This window comes from Dermacentor andersoni, chromosome 6, assembly GCF_023375885.2.
Source record: "Dermacentor andersoni chromosome 6, qqDerAnde1_hic_scaffold, whole genome shotgun sequence".
In the NCBI taxonomy this organism is placed as follows: Eukaryota; Metazoa; Arthropoda; class Arachnida; order Ixodida; family Ixodidae; genus Dermacentor; species Dermacentor andersoni.
The window spans coordinates 101,070,076-101,093,082 of record NC_092819.1 but is presented as its reverse complement, the minus strand read 5'-3'; the positions used below and the strand labels follow the sequence as shown (position 1 = coordinate 101,093,082).

At 48.2% G+C, this 23,007-nt stretch overlaps 1 protein-coding gene across 1 annotated transcript in view; it reads right to left on the bottom strand.

The window, feature by feature from the left end:
* The window catches only part of LOC140219084 (uncharacterized), a 146,979-nt gene that overhangs the window by 87,717 nt on the left and 36,255 nt on the right, over positions 1-23,007 (bottom strand). The window contains exon 2 of the mRNA XM_072288965.1: positions 10,677-10,814. Within this exon, the coding sequence (XP_072145066.1) occupies positions 10,677-10,700 (24 nt within the window). The 5' untranslated portion in view covers positions 10,701-10,814. The remainder of the gene's footprint in view (positions 1-10,676; positions 10,815-23,007) is intronic.

Here is a 23,007-nt window from a genome sequence, read left to right as displayed (position 1 = left end):
CGTGCGTGCGTGCGCACGCGCGCGCGCGTCCGTGCATGTGTGTGCGTGGCGCAACCGTACCGCCAAAGCGCGGTTTGAGGCTCGGGAAACAAATCGGCTCGCAAAGGCACAAAGCCAATCGCGAAACAACCCTACCCACGGCTGAAGATCCACTTAGACGAGGCGCCAACCTATGCATTTCTTTTATGAGCTCAGAAGCAGAGAGAGAGAGAGAAACTAACTGCACGAGGTTAGCGAGGGGAGATACAGAAGGGGATCACGCGTTGTACGCAGCACTTCTGGTGGAGCTGGCCAAGCAAGCACTCGGGATCGTTCGCTAGGAATTCTGCGTTATCCTGAACACGCAGTCCCCTCTTCTTTTTCCTTCACCCCATGTCTCCGGCATCTTATTCTTTTTTTGGGGGGGGGGAGGGGGGGGGCAGTGCTCGGTCGCATTGCTTGCTTGGCGCGCGCAACCCACCTCCGGCGTAACTGCGAAAATAGACATCGCGGCTTTGTTGGGACCGGCGTAATGCTCTCTGAGAAATTGTACGTCGGGCAAAAGCCTCCCACCTGACTTCCTTCTTTCTCGCTCCTAGGCTCACAGAGAAAAGTGAATATATACCTTTCCTCACCGAACCCAAGAAAGGCCTGTTTGCAGATGTATACGCGACTGGTACCGTTTGCCGATCCGCTCTTTCGATATCGACCCGCAACTCGCGTCGGCGCGTTTCTGTGCGCGCACGCGTTGCAGAACGCCTAGTCATTCCTCTTCGGTTTCTTTTCGCTGTCGAACGCATATCTCCCAACTTTAGGCGCGTTTTGCTAAATTTGCCCCGACTTCTATATTGGGGACTGCATGAAAACGAGAAATTAGATTGTTTTAGATTGTCCGTCAACCTGTCGCCATTTCTGGTTTAGCCGGGTCACTGGAGCAGCAAAGCATGTAACGACATCTGGCGAGACTTTGCCGCTATAAGGCGTTTGAAACGTTTTCCCATTGCGCGAGTTTTCACGTCGAACGAGAATCGTAAAAGCACTGCATGTCAACGATTACGCCGCTACCGACGCTTTGCAAAAGCAGTTTTGTAGAATATGCCAGGTCAGTGCGATATCACTTTTGCGTGCTCTCGGTTAAGCTCTACGTCCCGAGATGTCGCTAAAAGAGCTATTGCTTTCGTACGCATATACGGTAGCCCAACATTGTGCACGCGGCAATACGTTTACACACAAGCTAAAGCTCTCTGTTAACGGAAATCAGTAACGCAAGGTGGTTCAAGGACGGCGGAAAGAGAATGGCAGGCGCCTTGAAGATGAGACTTAGCGATAACTGTCGTCAAATGTTAACCAACTGATACTTCCTTCTCTTTCCTGCTTCATAGCAATGCACTTAGTCATTAGAAGAAAGTAAGTGGGGATTCGAAGGAAGAAGGGGAAGGGGGCAGTGGCTTTAGGGCACAGAACTCACGTGCCCCTCTCCGGTGAACACGGGCGTGTTCAAAGTTACCGAGCGAGGGAGTTCCGCGATTTTCCGAATCTCTGCTGCTGCTTCGCCGCCGGGATCGTGATCATTAATGCAAGATGAACCAGCGAGGCCCGGCTGACGTTCTGCGGCGCAGACAGATGCTCGGCGATCCGGCTGAAACGCTATATAGTGGAGCCCGCCACGCCCCCTCTGGAAAATTCATGCCGCTCGCCTGACGTCCCGTCGTGTCCCGTCCGGGAGGAAAAAAAGGACATCCGCTGCGTCGAACGGTGTCAGCGTTTCCACGGCTAATTCGTCCCGCCTATTTTTACTCCGGCGCAAAAAACACGACGTAGAGACAGCCACACCTTTGACTACATAGTGCTCTCGAGCGACGTGGTGTGGAACACACACACAGCTACCGTAGCGCGTCCTTCAATACTATATTCGCAAGTTATAAGGCTTAAGTAGGTTGACGTATAACCTCTGTAAAAAAAATAATAAAAAAAACGAATCCACGTTGCGCATTATCACACCTCGCTCCCTAACGCCTTACCAACATGCTGTTATACTCACACACTGGAAATCTATGGGGTCGATGACACCGTATTACGTAGAGTCTAAGCCGACCTAGATTCTAGGCCAATCTCCTAAATTTGGCGGGTCAAAAAAATGTTAACAGTCACTTTAGCATACGCTAAAGTAGATGAAGGCGAAAGCCTGAGCGCTCACCAGACAGTCATTAAATTACTTGACATTATTGTTCGAATGCGTTGTTACTTTCTATTACTTGTTTTCTCCAGCCAAAAGTCGTGGGTTCTAGTGCATTAATTAACATCATCTTAATTAAATGTGCCTTAATTAACACTGAATATCGTGGGTCCAACTCCCACCAATAGTCGTTGATTCGACCATGAATGGTGGCACCATCAATTTTGGGGTCATTGAATTTCGGTGCCATAACCCCAGTCATCGGATTTTTCGTCCCAAGAGCTGTTAAGGCTTCTTTTGTCTTAATAAAAAAGGAAATTTCCTCGTATGTAAGCCGAACAAAAAGCAAGTGCTCGACAGCGAGAAGTACATGCAACATCGTCGAGATGTTGCACTTTTTGTATGCTGGCACTATCAGAGAGTAAATGGGTCGGAAGGTAATCCCATGCCGCCGCGACTCAGTTCACTACCTGACTAAGCGAAGCATAGAAGGCGTCTGAAGTTGTTCCTAGCAACACTTCGAATGTTTGCGACCTATTTCGCCTTCACCTATATGAACTCCGTCGCTACGGACGTTCCCACCTCCCTTTATATTCTAATAAATTTAGCAACATCTTTTTCCACCTTGTGACATCAACCTTTCTACGGTCGGTAGTGTCTGACGGTTACGGCCAAACCGCATTCTCGAATCTAAGGTCTAACCCGACCCCCGATTTTCGTACATATTTTTTTTTATTAAATATGTCGGCCAAATTCGAGAAAATACGATATTTCAGCAAAAAAAAAAACCAAATAAAAGACTTTCTCATAGACTGCTGCGGTACTAGGTTTTTATCGGATGACAGCGACGGCGGATGTCATTTGAGATGATAATGCTTCGGGACCTACATCTTACTTGGTGTTTGGGAATCGCTCGTACCCGCAAGAACCGTAACTGCGCTGACTTCCTCGGTTGGAGAAGCTGACGATGAGGATGTAGTTTTCATTGCTTTTCTCTTTGTAACCCAATCTGGACTGCATCTGTACACTTCATGTGTGTCTGAATTGAACTAAAGTAAATAACGGAATCACCCCCTACCCCCACCACTACCCCACCCTCCTTACGCTAAAGTTTCAATTGGGCAAGATTTCTCCACTCCTGACGGTCTTCGACTATAAACGCTAGCGATGAATACATGTATAATGCGTTCTACAAGTATTCTCCCGCCGCCCTCAGAAGTTTCCGCGTACTTCCGGCCCTCCAACGCTAGCTGTGACATCTCTGCTGGAACATTTTATTTTGAAAAATTCTACACGCTTCGCACACAATGCCATCAAATCTTAAGCAGTAAGGACTGTATAGGCGCAGGCAAAACACTAGCCAAGGGACGGCTTTGTTGTAGACGTCGCCCACGAAACCTACCAACCCGAACAAAGTCAGTCCACGTTTGCGCCTTCCATTTATATGCGGCTCGGCCAAGCGGAAACGCACGTCGCCACATCAAACAGGACCGAGCTTGTCTCGAGGAGACACGTTTCCGAAGCAAGGATAACGCGCATGTCCTCCCCTACACCAAACAGCCCCCTGAAACATCGAGGAAACCCTGAAAAACAAAATAACGCAGCTGCACACTCGACGAGCGTTGCATGGTGACAACTTAAGACATGTCCGTTCTGTAGACCGTCACTGCGACACGGAAAGATAGAAGACGCAAAACCTCTGCGCTCCGTTTCAAGCTGTCACTTTATACTCTTCTCACCTCTAGTTCTTTCCCCCTTCCTTCCTTATCTCAGTCTCTGCGTTCGCGTCGGTTTGACCTGAGCTTCACGTAGTTTCCATAACACCTCCCGCCCACCTCAATTGCACACGAACACTTCTTTCAAACCTGAAGCCCGTCAGGCCTTTTTTTCTTTTGTGAGTGTGTGTGTGTGTGTTGTTGTTATCGCAGCTTCCAAGTTTTCTGTCGCATAGGAACAGGGAGCGCCGAGCATGGCCAATGCCTAGGCTCCGCCTGCTTAAAGCGCGTAAATACGCGTGGAGAACGCTCGTCATCATGCGTCAGGCACAAAGAAGGATCCTCTAAATAGGCACCAAACGAGTCCGTCGCACTCTGCACACGACGTCCACGGAACGGCAAACAGGTTCACTCCGATGCTCGGAGATCACCGGCAGCAAACGAACGTATCCCTCCCCCCCTCCCCCATTCCCTCCCCCCCCCCCCCCCCCCCCGCTTTTCGAGGCGCTCTCCGGCTCTCATCACTCGCTACGCGCCACTTTCAATGCTCACATACAATTCTCCCACGTCCGGTCTTCGGTTGAATGCGCGACATCAGCTTCCACTTGCGTTTCGCAGAAAAGAGTTATTCTTTGAACGTTTTTTTTTTCTCCTTCTTTCTTTTGTATGTTCCCTCCGTTTGAAGGCACTTCAATGTTCGCGCGTGGATAAGCAGGATGAATACAGATGGCATTTTCTCGCTCCGAAAAAGAAGAGAGGCGCGAAGCGTACGCGGGTAAACACCTTGTCGCGTCTTGTACAGATCGCTGGCCGCTATTCGTGCTATCGGCGTAGGCCGTGCCTTCTGTAGCTCAAACACTTGTATGACAGCCACGCGGCCGGGACCCGCTGATGTCGCCGAGTGCTTCCAGGCGCGTTTTCGCAAAGGCATCGTGGGCGAGCGCTCTCGCATGTAACGTGGGTCGTTGTGTGCGAGGAGACCCTAAACCTATAGCTGGCGAGAAATCTGCGCGTCGCGGGCTTCTTTCGGAGTAAAAGGGTGGAACATGCGTTTGCACTCGGCACCGATTTTTGCGGCGCCGGGGACGACGTGAAAAAGAAAGAAAGAAAGAAAGAAAGAAAGAAAGCTGAAGGGTTTGGCTGCACAGCGACTAAGAAAAGCGCGATTGTTGATAGCGCGACGGCTGGAGCGAAGTACTTCTTTTTCCCTATGATACTGAATAAAATTTTGAACGAGAAGGTAATTATATTCGCCTCGAAGTCTTTTAGTTTTGCCCAGTGATATTATGATAATATAGAATAAGTATGAGCTGTTATCAAAAGGATGGTTGAGTATCCTAAGCCGAGGTGAGGGTCAGTGATCGGGATTGTAAAATACGATGAGCAAGGAAGTAAAGTTCAAAAAAAGACATGCATGCTCGCTCAGGCATCTGTCCCACGCATGATAACGCAAAAGCGAGAGCCTTGTACGCCTTCCGGCTTAATATTAAAAAAGGCGTTTTCTTCTACACATGGTTATCCTGCTAATTATGCAGCGTCCACATAAGTTCAGTGTTTGTACCCTATACCGCACCGTAAGAGAGACGAGCCTACATTTAAGTCCTTAGGCTTAACGGTTAGTCTTAACTGTTAGGCCTAATGGTTAGGCTTAACGGCGAATGCCAGAATGCTGGTGACTGTGTAGCGCAGTCGCCGAAGGTTATGGTGGGTGCGGCTCAACGTCATATATCACTGCACCAAATGAGCAATAACGAATTTCAGCCGTTTCGAGTTGCATCATAACGACGTCGCCTGGCGAGATCAGTTATGCGAAACACTGCCAGTTCTTTTAAGCATTCCTGGGCATACCTGGCACCTAATATAAAATAGTGGAAAAGGTCGTTCCATTACATGGCACCAGCCCAAGGCTAAGACTATGGACGCGTTACCGAGAATGCAATCCGGACAAATGATCGCGAGCTTAAGAATAATAACACAGCACTAAAACTCTAAAGTCATTAGTGATCTGAAGAAAACCTGTGACTACAATGGCAGTAACGTAGCCACAGCGCCCTCCGTTAAAAATCACGCGTCTTTCAGCAACACATGTGCCACGAACACTGCCAAACTGCCGCAGAGCTCCTTTCAATGACTACTGCATGCAAAAAGAAAAGAGAAAGAAAACCATTTACCTGGAATTTTTTTAATATCTGCATCAAACATATGGCCTCATGTCTTCGTCCCGTTAAAAAGAAACCTGTCTTTTTATTCTTGGCACAGAATGGCGCTCAATTGTAATCGTTTGCCGGAGAAGCTATTCGCTGTCCTCCAATCAAACAAAGAAATTTTCGGTCAGCGAGCGCTCTTTCTCTTCAGCATTAGAGTAGACGCACAAGTTTAGTCCAAAGAGCATCAAGGTTAGGAAAACTGTTCCGCAGGATGCATGCTAAAAGGACATGTGCTAAGATGCTGACAAGTAGGTCATCAAAAAGGAAAGAACTCAAGAAAATCTAGTGATAGTGTAAACATAAAGAAATGATTCGTTGAACGCCTTATTCCTGCTATCGAATCAACTGGTGCCACACTGTAGACGTAAGCTTTATATAAATCGCGAAGAGGTCTCAAAGTCTTTAATTTCAGTCATGGCCGGATCGCCTGTGACGAAGTCGTGCAAAATATAATGCACGTGGGCATTTATGCCGCACTTCATCCTCATTATCATCCTCATACCTGTGCCTTTTTTCTTCATCGCGCATGTGGACGCATCATCAGTGTGGAGTACGCCCGGGGACCTTCGCCGCGTCTCTCGGGCTCAGTAAAGGTCAGCCCTTACTGTGACACCACATCCATCGTACTTTGCCTCGCAGCTTGGCAGAAAACATTGCTGTCGAATCAACAAAACCTTGAAGTGTTGACCAACTATTATCACAAGTATTTTTTTTAATTATATCTATACATAGCTAAGACGCGATGAGCAGTGGTGGAACCAAGGATATGTGGTGGTGGTGGTGAATTGTAGCAACAGGCGGGTTTAGCCTGGTGATCAAGGCCGGCAATTGCTCCGCCCGAACGCCTCGCACAATACCGCTGAAGCGTTTCACCGTATGTCCATCAAACCAGTCTCTCTTAAAAATTCGATAAGGAGACGTGAAGTTTCTTCGCGGGCTATAACTGATCCCTCGGGAAATATAAGGTGTTGCAGGCACGCATGCAGAAGGTCCTTTTTTTGCAGATTTTTCAGGAGAGCGTTCCTTTCATCTTGGAATTGCTGGCAGGACCACAAAAAGTGCTCAATGTCTCCTGTCTCGTTGCATGCCGTACAGTTCGGAGAATTGATTCGCCCGTCTTAAATAACCAGACCGGTGTATTAGCAGATCCTGTCCTTATTCGATATAGAAGTGAGGCTTCCTCTCGGTGTAATCTCTTGGTTACGCAGGGCATATGCGGTGGAACCCAAAGAGACGCAAAGTGATTTCGAATGTCAGATTTTCGCACTTGATTACTCTTTGGAGCCTTGAGTTTGGGAGGATGATAGAGCGCTGCGTATGCAAGCGCATCAGCTTTTTCGTTCCCTGAGATACCAATGTGGGAGGGAATCCACTGAAACTTTACTGTGAAGCCTTTGTTGTTGAGTTCTTTCACGGTGGCTAGTGATTTGCGTGGCAACTTGAGGGATGGCAGACCACGGTATACTTGTTCTAACGCGGCCTTTGAATCTGTAAGGACAACCACATTCTGCGGAGGCAAAGTCTTTAGTTTGCGCAGAGCAGAAGCTATTGCTACGCCTTCCACAACTGTCGACGAGGCTATACAGTCCAGACGGCCAGACCACGTATATCTAAGAGAGGGAATATAGAACGCAGCTGATTCGTCTGCCTTGACAGAGACATCTGTGTATACTTGTAGGTGATTCGGGTAAGTCATGTTCAGGTGTTCCAGGACTAATGGCTTGGCTTCTGCAGATGGAATGCAGCTCTTTGACTGCAATCGTGGTACACTTAAGTTGCATGTGATGTCCTCGAATGTCCAGGGTAGTTCTAAGCCTTCATCGTCCAGATCTGTGATGTCAGCTATGTCACAGTCATCAATAAGCGTAGACTCATCGTCTGTTTCTGTAGCCTCATATCGCTTACAGTCACGGTTGCTCTCAGGGTCAGTCGGTAGCCTCTGGCCCGGTGTCAGGTCGGGCGTAGTCATGACGGAGCTCTCGCCGCTACCAGATCAGGCTCTTCTGCAGGCTCCTATCGAAGCGACGGGAGGCGAAGGCGCCCCCCGGCCTCCGGTAGGGAAGGTACCTTGGCGAGTCGTCCGACGTCTTCGACAAATCTATTTGACAAAACGTCGAAAAAATGCAAAAACACTAGGGAGCGAGACAGCAGTGCGACTGTGTCGAACCAAACTTCTTCTTCCTTCGAACCAAGGGTATCACTGGAATCAACGTTCCCATAAGGGGACTTTTCTCCGTCAGGACGACAACAAATCCCAGTGTGGGAAGAGTCGCTTCAATTCTTGGGTCGGGCGCCATCTACCACTTATGTCTGTACCTTCGTCTGATTATCTATTTTGTTTGCTTCTCGCAGCAAAGGAAGCCTGTCAATGCAGTAGCTTTCGCGCCCTAATACTGAAGACTGTGTTCTCGTTTGCCTCAGAACTCACAAGGTGTGCAATATTATAATATAAAGACTAAAGCACCGTACGTTCGTAAAGTTTAGTTGCACCATTTAAATGTTCTCGCGAGATAGTGCATGCTATATATATGTCATCCGTCTCCTGGCAAGTACTGCCTTCACAAGAGATGGAAGTGTGCATAGAAGTATCATAAAATAACTGAGTGAAAACGAAGCTAGTAAAATTAAAAGCTCATCCTCTATATATGAAAGGCAATCTGGAAAGGAATGCACGTTGAACTCCACGCACCGGGACTCACTTTCAAGGCTATGACTCTGCTAAAACAAAGCTATAATACAGCTGACCCGTACTCGGGTTTTGCGTAAAATAAAGTAGTTCTCTCTGTCTGGCCATTACGGCAAAATAATTTCTAAAATTTTACTCTTTTATTATAACAAATAATGAAAACTTAAAAAAGCGGATAACCTTATTTTTGCAAAACATAAGTTACTATATTTAGAACATGCGTGCCGGTGCAGGGGTTCTTGAGGGCTTACTTAGCAGCCCAAAGTGGCTTCCTACACCGCATGATACCAATGCAAAACTTGCTCTCTCTCTTTTTTTTTTCCTTTTTGGCTGCCCGCACCCGCCTATTACGCACCGCCTATACGGAGCCAAAGTGGTTGCCATTTCTCATGGCCGAAGGGACCTCACCCTTCCCTTCCGACGGCACGCCCCAGAATTCAAGCCGCCGTCCTGGATAGCGTGCTTCATGGCAGTAACACTAAATATGCGGCAGAGCCGACCCTACCGAATAGACGGACGGGGGCATCGATGCAAGTGGCCGACAAAACTTACGTTTCTACCTCGTGTGGGTCAGAATCTATTGCGAGAATTTCCGGTGGCCTTTAGTGGCGCTTATTAGCCGACATGAAAGTCGCGCACGCGGTAAATATAAGAAGAAATTGAACATAATTACGAAAATACACCTCACAAGCGGCGCGCCATGGACTTGCGGCGGAGAGGCATACGGTGTCGGATCGAAGTGGGCAGCCATCCGCCTACTTAGCCGGGCTCGATTCGACTGCAGTTTTGTTTCTACTGCATTCGAAATTCTGATTTCACTTTAGACACTATCGTGTACATGTCTCATAAACAGCGTTTTATCATAAACATCGATATCTATACCCAGTGCAAAGCGGACTCACAGCCTACTAGGCGAGTGCTTAAGGTCTAGCAAATTAAACGGACGGCTCTGCATTGATGTGTCGTACTGAGAGAAGGCATTATTAAAGCTTTATCTTGAATGAAGCTACTTGCCCTGGCACTCTCGCCAACTACGATCTCCGCACAGATGTCGTGTGTGCGCACAGATGTCTCGTGTAGTGGCCCCTCACTTCTTTCACTTGTACGATAGTTTTAATTACCGTATAGACTAGTGTAAGTCTAGTGTATGGACTAGTGTGAGTTTGTAACAATTTTGTCGGGGTGCGGCTCTTACACGGGACCTTGGTCAAAATGGTGCCGGCGCAGCCGACGACTACTGCACGCCCCGGATCTCCGAATCAGAGGTCAACGCGCAGCTATCACCATCTGGTAGGGACAAACAGAAGGGCGCAGCGCGCAAGAATTCCACGATGCGCGTGCGCGGTGTCGGGGCACCGAAGGCGATTGTTTCGCTGATGCAATCTTTTTTCCCAATTTTGAGCTGCCAAGTTGAGGGTGCGGCCCTTATACGCGTCTATGCGGTATTATCACGCACCTGCATCATGCATGCAGTCATTTATTATACACACGTCCAGCAGTGTAGCCACGAGCACCAAAAAGTGCCGCTAATTTCCTGCAGGCACCGAAAGTTTACGAGATGTAGAGTCCGCCAGACATCTAAATCTCCGAGCAGCCTTTGCAAGCATACTTCTGTGTGTTGCGGAGGGTGTGTAGTGGTCACTGCATTGAGGTTCTTTGCCAAGGTAGCGTATAGAAACAGCGGTTTCTTGGCTATCTCGCGTCTTATAAACCTTCGCTGCTTGTATTAGTATGCCACGCATTTTGCATTTTCCTGGTAGCTCTGACGTTGACTAAGCCATAAAAATGCTGCAGCGTCGGTCACCCACCCCGGCCACTTGTCGCGTAAATAACGCTCATTGAAAAGATTTCGTTAACTGTGTCTGAAAAAGAAAAAAAGTAGAAACGAGAAAAAGAAAACAGTCGAAGCTCACCATTCTGAAAAATCCTCGCCTCATGCCGTCCAGTTGCTCAGCCGCCGATAGCGGGGGTTAAGTGCGGCACTAGGCAGCACTGGCAGCGCTGACGCTTCCTCATGTCGATCTTCTTTCCCGGTGAATTCCAGGCAAAAACTGCGCAAAAAGCGTTTGCTCGTTAGCAACAGAGTCACTTGGGTAACAAAATTTTAAAAAATAAAAATAATAAATACGTATATATGGCTTTCATAAAAGTGACACAAAGCAAAATTTTCGCTGCATATTCTGCTTCTCTAGAGCACATACTATCGATGAGCAGAGGAAGCGCTTTAATTAAAGTTAAAATATATTCTGTAGATTAGATGCCAGAACGACCATCTGATTATTAGACACAGCTTGCATACAAAAAAAAAATGGCATACACGCGAAAGTGACGTGCAGCTACGGGGACTGCGTGGTGCTGTCGCCTGGATGACGATTGTTCCATTTCGTGATTCTTCGTTCGGCTTGCGGCTTTCCAGCAGAAGAATTTGTCATATTCAGCGTGCTCCTGTGCTTTGGGTTGTGTTTAAGTAAGGCTCCTGTGTTTGGGTTGGGTTTAAGTAAGGCAACTGAGCTATTAAAATAGCTCAGTTGCCTTACTTAAAGCAAGGCTACGCCATAACCGCATCGTTAAAGCTTATGAAAGACATTTACGCTTCAGTCGTGTTCTTGCCTAGGAACGTCACAAGGCACTCCCAATCGTTCACCGAAAGCTGATACAATGTGCTAACAGAAAAGCTCGACTCATTTAACATTTGATGACAAATAACACAAAGATTCTGTGTTTCAGAGCCCCAATGCTGTAAGCACCGACATTTATTCCGCCTGCAGTAAAATACCTCAATGCTTACACACTCACACCGTACACAGCGGGGGAAAACTCTTCCTATCTAGAATGACCGAAAATCTTGCCTCTGCTCGTAGAACCAAGGATAGCACAAGGCTCACTTTAGGAATCTGATCCCATTGTAAAAACAAAGTAGATAATTAACCACCAATACCGCCTGCAAATCATACCACCGAAAAGCAGAATATTTCGCATCACTTCAACCAAACTCAAGGGAACATCTAAGCGTCGGAACCGAGGCATCAAAAGCTGGCACTCCCGAAAGGGGCAAGCTGTTGGAAAGGGCGCTCGAAATGCGGGGACGAGGGAGCGTAGCGACCGACGTGTAGCAGCAATGACGTTCTTGTTAGCGCGCGTACGTCATTACGGAGCCCTGCGCCACGGGGTCGCAGCGAGCGAGCGACTTGTAAGAAGTGGCGCTCTCGAGTTTGAGACGAGGACGACAACCTAGGCGGTCTCGAGGCGAGCGCTTCGGGAATAGCAACGGCGTCGGCCGTCGTTTTGTTTTACTATCGACAAAGAGCAGCGGCTGAGGTCCTCGGTGTGACAAGGGCCTCGACGATGACGCGAGCAGCAGAGGCGAAGCGACGAGCGGGACAGAGAGGAAAGACTGAGAGCTCCAAGAAAGGGGCTCGAAAGACGGGAGCAGAGGGTTAGACGATCGCCTTGCGTCTGACCTTACCGACCCTCCCCCCTATCCCTCCCCCCCCCCCACCCGCCTCAACGCCCGCACCCCTGCATGTCGCCCCGGTCTTTTGCCCTTGACTCCCTCTGGCCCTCCACATCCGAATCTCCTTGTCGAGAGGGCCTTGGCATGAAATAAATTGGATGTCTTCCGGAACTCGAGGAGAACAAAAGAGTGTGTGCGTGTGTGTGAGAGGGGAGGAGAGGGGGTGTTCTCGGCGTCTGGCGGTTCGCGGGAGTGCGACGCACTGATGGATGAAGTGTACACGCCTGCGGGCTTTTGTCTCCCCCCATTCCCCCACACATATAATACATAACTTTTCTCTTTCTTTATCTCTCTCTCTCTCTCTCTTTTTTTTTTTTTTTTTTTGCTGCCTCCGGGGCGATCGTGCTTTAGCGGCGTGCCACTTCCGCTGCGTTCGTAGTGCACGCGCAAGCCGTGTACAAATAGGCGCTTCGATGCAAACTTAGAGAGATCTAAATGCAGTGTGGATAACGGGGCAAGTTTGTTCGAAAAGTAATACTCGTCGCTTGCTGGGGGTAAAGGCGGGAAACAAGGGAGCGGCCGCTTCGCCCTCGGCGCTATGGGGCACATTGAAAAGTAGGGCGGGCCATCATTAATGGCGGAGGCTGCCGGCTTGGTGATGATTTGGTTGAGCTGAAGTTGCGCTAGGAAATGAGAAGACTGTCTTTTTTTTTTGCAGAGAAAAAGACACATACAGAGAGAGAGAGAGAGAGTTTCGCTCGTTTCGTCTCAGGCAGTGTTAACTACAAACCTTGACACAGATCACAATAAAGATAAGTATTTATTCCATAGCGGTCATATGTTTCAGCAAAAGGATTCAATCAATCAATTTATTGGACACATTCGCGCTCTCAGCTAGGACACACTAATCAAGCCGTCAAAGGCCCTCGTTAGCGTATAGTTTCTAGATTTCTTAAGATGTTATGTAACCCCGCACGCTCTGTATTGAACAAAGCAAGTGCTCACAAAAGTGCAAGGCAGTATTAGTAAAGCTCTTCTAAGAAGTTTATTTCTTTATCTGACGGGAACATATGGCACATTAAATCATGTGTCACCGCATATGCATATTGCATTTAACAAAGACTACAAAACGCTGGTGTTCCCTCAGTAAAATGCAGTTAGCAATCAAGGTGTGTTCTCTTGAGCGTGCTTTCTACTTTCTCCTCGTTTTTTTCTAGCACTTTCGAAATGTCAGCTTATAGCACGCACCCTCTAAGTAGTCTGTGCGCATTGTAAAAATATGTTGCGGACATTGTTCACTAAGCATTGATTCTACATCGCGACTAAACTATCGAGTCTCCTACGCTCACTTTTCAAATAAGCCACACCGCACACAGTTACGCTTTACGAAATGCAAGTACTGTGCTCCGCGATTGAAATGCGATACTCGAAGCTCATGGCTGCCGGCGCTTCTCGCGCTACAAGTCAGCGCTGGGTGATCACTTGTAAAGCCAAATACAGTCACAATGCGGCACAAACATTATCCCTCTCATCTTGTACCATAATGCACCAGCTCGGTGTCCACATCGACTATCAGCGGCGTAAAAAGCACCGGCAGCCATCGCACTCCGAGTGTGGCATTTTCATCGCTGAGCACCGTACATTCGCTTCAGAATTAAGCCTCGCATCATCTAGCTCGGTTTCGCAAAAAAAAAAAGATTGTGTGTTGCTTCAGCAGCGTTGTCGCTAGAGCGGGTAATATTTGCGTCCTTACGCTACATTCCTCGGGCGTTGTCGGCGGGCGATGGCCACTACACGGTCGCGCATGTCTCCCCGGTGCCCGGAGTAGCTTTCGAAAGAACTCGCAAGGCTTGCGCTACTCGGTGACATCGTCCGGCGTGCAACCTATATACGCGTGCACCGAGCAGACGACACGACATGCAGCGAGCCGGCGAGATGATTGCCTCTGCTCTGAAGCGATCAATAGGCGATTGGCCTCGAGGCGTACGTGGCGTACGCCCCGATGGTCGCCAAAGCGAGCGCGATGCACTGATACGTGGTTTCAGTTCCGCCCCGCTGTTTGTTGTTAGTCCCAGATGCTGTCGCAGTACACCGGGTTGTAATGGAAGGTAGGTTTCGAGAAATGGAAAAAGCTGCCGGCGAAACGGCGCCTGGGTGGCCTCGGTATATTCTGCTTATAGTCGATCGGTCACAATGATATACCTTACCATGCAAGGAACCATTTGCTCTGACGGTGTGCACCATTCATCGTCATTGGAGTACTTGCCAAGTTGAACAGCAGTCTGAAAAATTTAACAGCAGTCCAAGTGCCCTCTCTGTTTGTTCACTGGCAACAACTCTCAGGCGCAATTATGCTTGAAATTATTCTCTTGATTATGAAAGCAATAAAAAAACAATAAATCTTGATGCATTTCGCTGCTATCCGAAGCAGTAGGTATAACAGCAAATTTCAACCATTAACATTCAGAACATTAGAGATGATTGAGATCGTCACCATCCGAGCGACGAAGACAAAGGAGGGCATGCTCGGGTCAAAGACGATAAGGACGGCGAGAAATGACCGCGAATTGAAGTTTTATGGAACAAATTTCCGCTTGGAGGGGGGTTGGGGGGGCAGTAGCATTCTCGAGGCAACAGATCAATTATTGCATGCAAGAGCCAAAGCCGAAGCTATATTGGGGCTCTATGAAAAGAAAACGAGGCAGCTCAAGTCATTTGTTTTTAGGCGGCCGCCTGGCTAACTCGATTCCAGCACGAGAGTTCCACGTCTCGGCAACGGGTCATCATTTCGACTCGTATCCCTGACGACTAACCAATCTCAGAGCTGGCGAAAACTAAAGCACGCCTGTTGTTTGCCGAAATGCAAAGCGCCACATTTGTACCATGCCCCGCGCACAACATAGTCTAAAAAAAGAAGATTTCACTTGACATCGGGTCCAGGCAGCGTCGGCCCCGTCTAATCATATTACAATCTGCGCGCCCCGCCGCAATCCTCGCCGACTGGCACAAAGTTCTACGGCGCAATCTTCGCCCGCCATCGAATCACGCGCCAGCGAGAGCATCTTCGCCCGGCCCGCGTTACAATAAGTTTCTACGCCTTCCCGTTTTTATTTTATTTTTTCCCCCTTCTTCCTCATTCGGTTCCTTCCCATCGATTGGCCGAGGCCCGCGCGCTGTAAATAGCAACCGACGCGGTTCTCGCGTGAGAACGCACTGAAGAAAAAAAAATACAGGAAATCCAAACACGGAAGGAACAGTTCGATAGCCGAGTCTTGAAACAAAACGTAGGCGGCGGTGCCGACGGTGGGGCCAGGCAACGGCGGTATATGTGCCGGCCGCCCCTGCAAACACACCGCGCGCGTGCGGCTCTCGAAAACCTCTCTCTGCGTCGAGAGAATCGATACTCGCAGGCATCGCGGCGTGGGGATTCGTGATGCGCGTGGTCACGGCTGACCATTGCCGCTGACGTTTGGCCGCACGTATACTACAACATTCGTAGTACTTAACGCGGACACGCCGTAAGCACGTTTCGCCGCCCCTCCCTTCCCTGTCCCCCCTCCCTTTATTTTTCTACGATGAAAGACAGACTTTGCCTGCTGTTTGACGCCGACTGGACGCAAAGCTTTCGCAGAAGAAAAGATATTGGGACCAAAGGATTCGACCGGCATCCGCACAGGAAGACACTAGAACCACTTCTACATTTTCTTAAAGAAACGACTGGGTTGCGAGACCGCCTTTAATTGTACGGTTAACGATATTGTGTGGGCGAGCGCATCATTTGTCCATTTCCTTTTTTTTTCTTTTTCCTACTCTCCCTGTGTAGATTAGAAAACCATGTGCGGATTGGTACATTTCCCTCAATTTCCTTTTCTTTCATTCTCTCTCCTGCCGACGGTATTAGAGACCACCGGTTAGGATGCCTTATATGGTGTTTACCTCGCAGCAGCTTCCTTTCACAACACCTCCGGTTAGGGTGCCTTATATGGTGTTTAACATGCAGCAACTTCCTTTCACAACGTTCGAGCTTTGCTCCTTAAATTTCGCGTTGTTAATGTTAGACCGCTAGATATGCGTCTTTATTGTTCGGGTTAATTCTGTCAGCAGCTGAAGGGAACCTTTAAAATACCCAAGAAGCTTCTTTAAGAACAATGCAATGCATTGTAAGCGGGAATGTGTCGGCACTGAACAGAGGTATGTCCATAAATGCGAATATGATGGTGCTGTTGATGGAGAGCCGGCGCACACAATACAACTAAACGCGTTTCGCTTGCACGTACATGGCTGCGCGTGGCTTGCGAACAAAAATAAGTAAGCGAATCCGCGGAGCACAAAAGTACGGCAACGTAAGCAGAATGACAATGCACAAAACAATGCTCTCAATCGCCGCAGAGCCGCGGAAAAACATCGAAAACCAGCGTATCATCACTTATTTTTTTCACTCCTAACGGAGACTCTCATAGTTTATCCGTAAGTGTCAGGGATATTTGCCTTACACGTGTGGTACCTCTTTCCCCATGATATTTGTGACTATTTCTTTGGAATTGTGCAGATACCGTTTGTACAGCGAACTTGCTTTATCAAAAAGCGGGTTGCATCGACATGCTCGATGGTGAGCAAACACTTGAGAGTGCGAGTTACCTTCTGAGTAATTTGCTCGTGTTACCTAAGACGCTGAAACGTTTAGTACAGGCGAAAAAAGAATGTGTGGTGCAAATCAGACATTACAAACGGAAGCGGCCAAAGCACGGCAAAACGTCACAATGCGATTACGAAAGCCTGCACCGTCGCATTGTTCATATCTGAGTAGTGGTCACCGCCGCGTACACCTCTTGCAAGGATAGCTCTATGTTTACATTACGGGGTTCGGCAATCCGGAGTGCCGCAGTGGGCTAATATGGACGCCGCAGAGGAGGGACTCCAGGATAGTTCTTACCGCCCGGGATTTGTTAACGCGAGTCCAAAGTACGGTATATACAGCCACTTACAATATGTGGCTGGCATAAATAGAATGGAATGGAATAATGAAATAAAATAAGATAAAATTGAATATAACGGGATGGGATGGGTTGGTATAGGGTGGATGCATGGAGTTGTAGAGCGACCGCCTCGGCTGCGAGAGGTTGTGGGTTCAATTCCCACCGGCGCCGAGCGCACTCTGGTTCAACGTGGCACATGTGTACCCCGGCCAGGCGTTCGGCTTTCTTTAGAGGTGTTACACTTGAGAAAGGAGCCTGCGCCCTGAATTCCCGTCGAAACCCTCGTGAGCGAAAAAAAAAAAGTTATGCTTGGGCCCCTCCCATGATGGCCGTTTCCCATGTGGTACCCCAAATGCACCTGTTTAGGTGGGGACGCCTTCGAGTTAAAGACAAACACCCCTTTCTCAGCGTTGAGGTCCCATAATGGCCGCGCACGAGACCGGGAGTGCGGTTGTACCTATTTTACCGGTAGGTACCCGGCGGCAGCATTTGCACCCTACAGCCGCGGCGGATGCTCTTCAACAAGGCCATCTGTGGTTGGACAAGACGCACCAAGAGGCAACTCGTAAATCTCTACTGGGCCCTCTTTCGAGATGTGAACCCCAACGAGAAGACGAGCACCAGGCCAGGGAACATCTCTGTCCATTCGAAAAGAAAACGGTTGGTTTCCGGCGGCACCCGGACTAGATCTTGGTACCTCTCGCATACGAGGCGGATGCTCTACCGTTAGGCCACCGGTACATCCATGGATGGACGGATGGACGGACGGACGGACGGACGGATGGACGGACGGACGGACGGACGGATGGACGGACGGACGGACGGATGCATGCATGCTATGAACGTCACCTTTGAAGCGGGGCGGTGGGTTTGTCCCACCACGGCCGAAAGTCAAAAGTACCATCTTGTGTTCAGCAACAGTGCGCGACAGTCACGTAGCATTTAATAATAACATTTAATAACCAATAAGCAAAAGTACCGAAACCAAAACAAGTAGCTGCTTCGTGTGACACAACGATGAGTCGATGATATCAGATCTTAAACTACCGTAATTTAAACACGCAGAACTCGTGCTAAACGCGCAATACGCTTGGTGCTAACGCCAAAAAAGCGCAGCTGACAATACATTCTGACGACACGGGGACCTTTCCAGCTCTCTCGAACTACGTTCCATACATAGCAGTAAACGCTATGGAGCCTACAGAGACTTCTTGCAGTGGCTTCGTTCGCACTTCGATATAGTTCGATGTTCTTTTTACCACAATTGTGCGCAACTGTTTTTTATATAGGCTCAGTATCGAATGAAACAAGTTTCAATCCTTACAAACAAACGCACTGTGGTATACAGCGGCTAGTGGGTTGTTCTAGATTATTTTTGTTCATGTTGTTCTTTTCGGATTTTTAATTTGCGACCCGTCGCGACGAGCCTCCCGTACATGCTCGCGCGAGCGAACGCTGCTGGCGCGGAGCGAAGCATGGACGGAAAGCGCGGAATGGTAACTTTTCTTGACCGAACTTACTGCGTAGCTTCCACAGCGTTGACTGCTATGTATGATTTCAGCGTTCGCATTTGACCCACCTCCGCCGCGCAAGGCAGCTGACGTGCCCAAGTTCAACGCATTGTGCTGCGGCAAGACGAAGGGAAGCACCGGTCATCACGTCTGTCAAAACGATTATTGCCTGCGTTGTCACGTAGAAGAAGGAGCCAGATTCCTCGTTTCGCGGCGAAGTGGCGGCGTAGTCTCTGACGTCACAAACACAGGATGTCCAGTAATGTGTCACACATTCGTGGGCATGAGTCGAGAACACGCAACCTATCTTTAAGATTGATTTTCAGGAAACCTAAATGACTTTCAGTCATATCGTTCGGCAAAAATAATCATAGAGCAATATAGAATGTCTATACAAAATTTTATTAAGGTCAGTGGACATCGAAAAAACGCTGGATTTGCCCTTTATAGCGTTCGCTCGGCAGCGGTCAAATTGAGAGGCTAAGTTGTTTAGGCACCGCTACTGTATAAGAGTCGTGGCTATCAAACATGCTAGAACGTAACGCCCCCTTAATGCACTCTCCCGCCTCCCTCTGCACTTCTCTACCCCCAGTCTCTCACACTCGCCATACGAGCATAAGTTCTCAAGTGAAACAGCGGGCGCTCCCGTTTACTGGATAAGTGGCCATTCATTCATTCTACTTAACGAGCCAATGCCTCCCCGCAAATGCAGTGACGTATAGAGACAACGTACGCACTGATCCAAAGACTTTAAAAAATGGAGGCTGCAGGCTCTCCTTCTTGACATGATTAAAAAGCGCAAAAGAAAAGACAGGCACGAAAAGAAAGGGTAGGCACGGGACAAGCGCTGCATGTTCTTTCACCTTCACATCGCGCATATAAGTGGACACCCGTGGGGAAAGAAAAGGGTAACACAGTCTGGCGAGTGATGCACGACCCGGAAGCCGTCGATGAGTCATTCATCCTAATTCCACAAAGAAAAAATCTGTGAAAGAAATTGAAAAAACGAGAACGTTTGACGCGTGCCTTCCAGTTAAACCCGCCTTCCGGACCTATGTGTTATAACGGAGCGTGACCGCCATTTCCCCTGCTAACCATCATTCTGCGAAAAGTTTGACTTCACTTGTGATATCATCCGACAGGGCCGTATTTCTTGGTGGCTAAGCTCTACCAGTTTTTTTTTTCTTGTATTCCTTCACGCTCAGTGTGAAGTCATTTGCATGCAGTTCAAATTGAGATTGATGGTTTGGAAACCATATAAAACGGTCCATAGAAGATTCACGTATTGGAAAGACCCTGTTGGTTTTATTTCCTTTCTTTTCATTTCATTTTTTTTATGTTTGGGTCTCCGTGCCACTAAAGCTGCTCGGGCCGGCGTCATAAAAGTCGTCGACTTTGAAAGCGTGTGAAAGGCGGAATTTCAAGTGCTTCTTTTGTTATTCGTATACTTCGAAGCGCACTTCAGTCGGGTAGATTGATGAATGAACCCACGAGATATCTCGTCTGAGGCCAAGCACGCATCTTCGACGAGGGGAACTGGAACGACGTTTTGAAGCTAAGAAGCGTGGGTGACGACATTGTGACGTCATTGTACACGTCTACCCTTCGCTCATGTTTTCCGATTCTTGTTTACATTTAGCTGTAGCGGGAAGAGAGAAGTGAGTAACAATATCTTGTAGCCTCTCCATACACTAGGATGGTATGAAGGAAGTAAAGCGTTCGTGGTGACGTTACTGTCAATTCGCTTGCGTTACTGGCTTCAATAAGCTGCTAAAGCAGAAGTGATGGCCACTTCCACCTTACGCTGTAATTGAAGCATCACTGTTCTCTTTGTGTGGAACAACTTGTTTTAGCAAACGCCCTACCCTTCAGTGTCCGGTGGCACGTTTTTCGCACCCAAGATTGGCATTAGAAAAAAGTTGTGCTGTAGTCGACTATATGTTGTTTATGTGTTCAACTATAATAAGCACGCCTCGCGCGTCGAGCTCATGTATATAGCTTTCTTGCACATTACGAAGAGGCGAAATGCAAACACGCCCATGTACCGTGCATTGAGTGCGCGGCAAAACACCTCAGGTGCTCAACATAATTCGTAGGCTCCACTACGGCATGCGTCGTATTCGTATCTTTGTTTTCTAGCTAGAAGTGTGAATTTTTTTCAGACAATGCATTGAATTGCCTACGAGTCAAGACTAAAGGAGGAGACAGTCTCCTGTTTCGGTCTCGCAGGGCAAAACAGCAGCAATAACTCTCATGGAACAAAAAATAACCACATATTATATATATGACTAATATGTATCTGATATGTGGTTATTTTGTGTGCATCGAGAGTCACTGTTGCTATTTTGCCCTGCACGACCAGGACCGTAATACAGAGACTGTGGGTTCGGCTCCCACCGGCGACACGTTCTCCCTTCGTCGACTTTCGTTTCCCTTTCTTTTTTAAATTTTATAAGTTTCAATTTCTGCTACAGTTCATTTCCCCGATGCTTTCCTCGGCTTCATTGTCTCTTGGCTTTATATGGTGATGATTACCAAAAATTGAGTCTCTCGGTTTCCATTCTGTCATTCATTCATGGGGAGCGTCTCGACTCTGGCAGCCTCGATGTCATTAGGTAGCATACAAGGTTTTTTTTTTTTTTCGCCACGTGCCTGCCCTCATAAGTTCACGTGTTACGTCAGGCCATCGGACGAAAGAAGGGCGATCCACATCCGCCCACCTTGGGTTCGAGCGGCGCTGGCTTACGCTGCAAGGTCTAGATAGATCAGACGTAAACACCCAAGTTAGTGGACGGATTGATAACCATCGCCGTAGCACAATTGGTCGTGCAAAGCACGCGTAATGCCAAGGTTGTGGGTTCGGCTCCCCCAGGCGACACCTTATCTCTTCGTCCACTTTCACTTCCCTTTACTTTATTATCTTCTACATTTCAAGTTCAAGTGCAGTGCAGCCTGCTGACTTTATGTGCTCATGATTAAAAAAATAATCGTCTCCATCGGTTTTCCTTCTTCGCTCTGTCATATATATATATATTATATATATATATATATATATATATTGTGTGTGTGCGTGTGTGCGTGTGCGTGTGTGCGTGTGCGTGTGCGTGTGCGTGTGCGTGTGCGTGTGCGTGTGCGTGTGCGTGTGCGTGTGCGTGTGCGTGTGTGTGTGTGTGTGTGTGTGTGTGTGTGTGTGTGTGTGTGTGTGTGTGTGTGTGTGTGTGTGTGTGTGTGTGTGTGTGTGTGTGTGTGTGTGTGTGTGTGTGTGTGTGTGTGTGTGTGTGTGTGTGTGTGTGTGTGTGTGTGTGTGTGTGTGTGTGTGTGTGTGTGTGTGTGTGTGTGTGTGTGTGTGTGTGTGTGTGTGTGTGTGTGTGTGTGTGTGTGTGTGTGTGTGTGTGTGTGTGTGTGTGTGTGTGTGTGTGTGTGTGTGTGTGTGTGTGTGTGTGTGTGTGTGTGTGTGTGTGTGTGTGTGTGTGTGTGTGTGTGTGTGTGTGTGTGTGTGTGTGTGTGTGTGTGTGTGTGTGTGTGTGTGTGTGTGTGTGTGTGTGTGTGTGTGTGTGTGTGTGTGTGTGTGTGTGTGTGTGTGTGTGTGTGTGTGTGTGTGTGTGTGTGTGTGTGTGTGTGTGTGTGTCGCCGGTGAGTCTACGCTTTTAGTAGCGCTTTTTTCCATCACGATACCCTGTTGGCCTCATGCTGTAGTCAAATATCAAGTTGATTCAACAAACCTCAATTGAAAGGAAACGCTGTCATTCTTTCTTGTGAGATGTGATCCAACATGTTTTCATCATCATCATCATCAGCCTGGCTACGCCCACTGCAGGGCAAAGGCCTCTCCCAACTCCTTCAACTACCCCGGTCATGTGCTAATTGTGGCCATGTTGTCCCTGCAAACTTCTTAAGCTCATCCGCCCACCTAACTTCCTGCCGCCCCCTGCTACGCTTCCCTTTTCTTGAAATCCAGTCCGTAATCCTTAATGACCATCGGTTATCTTCCCTCCTCATTACATGCACTGTTTGAAACAGAACAGCACGGTTTTCACGGGGACAAGCAGGGAGAAACGACACGGACAGTACAAGCAATATTAGGAAAAAACTGGTTATAAGTCTTCTAGTTTCGCAAACCCAAATAGTAGGACGTTTATGAAACACTGCTTTGACGAGCAACATCGGTAGCTGGTTGTGGTGCTTACAGTATTGATGTGGCTTGCAAATTCATAGAATTTCGCTGCCTACTCCCTTTCACGCCCCCCATAACAGGTACATCTGACAGGTAAAGTAATGTTCTAGTGCAGTCACCACTGTTCTT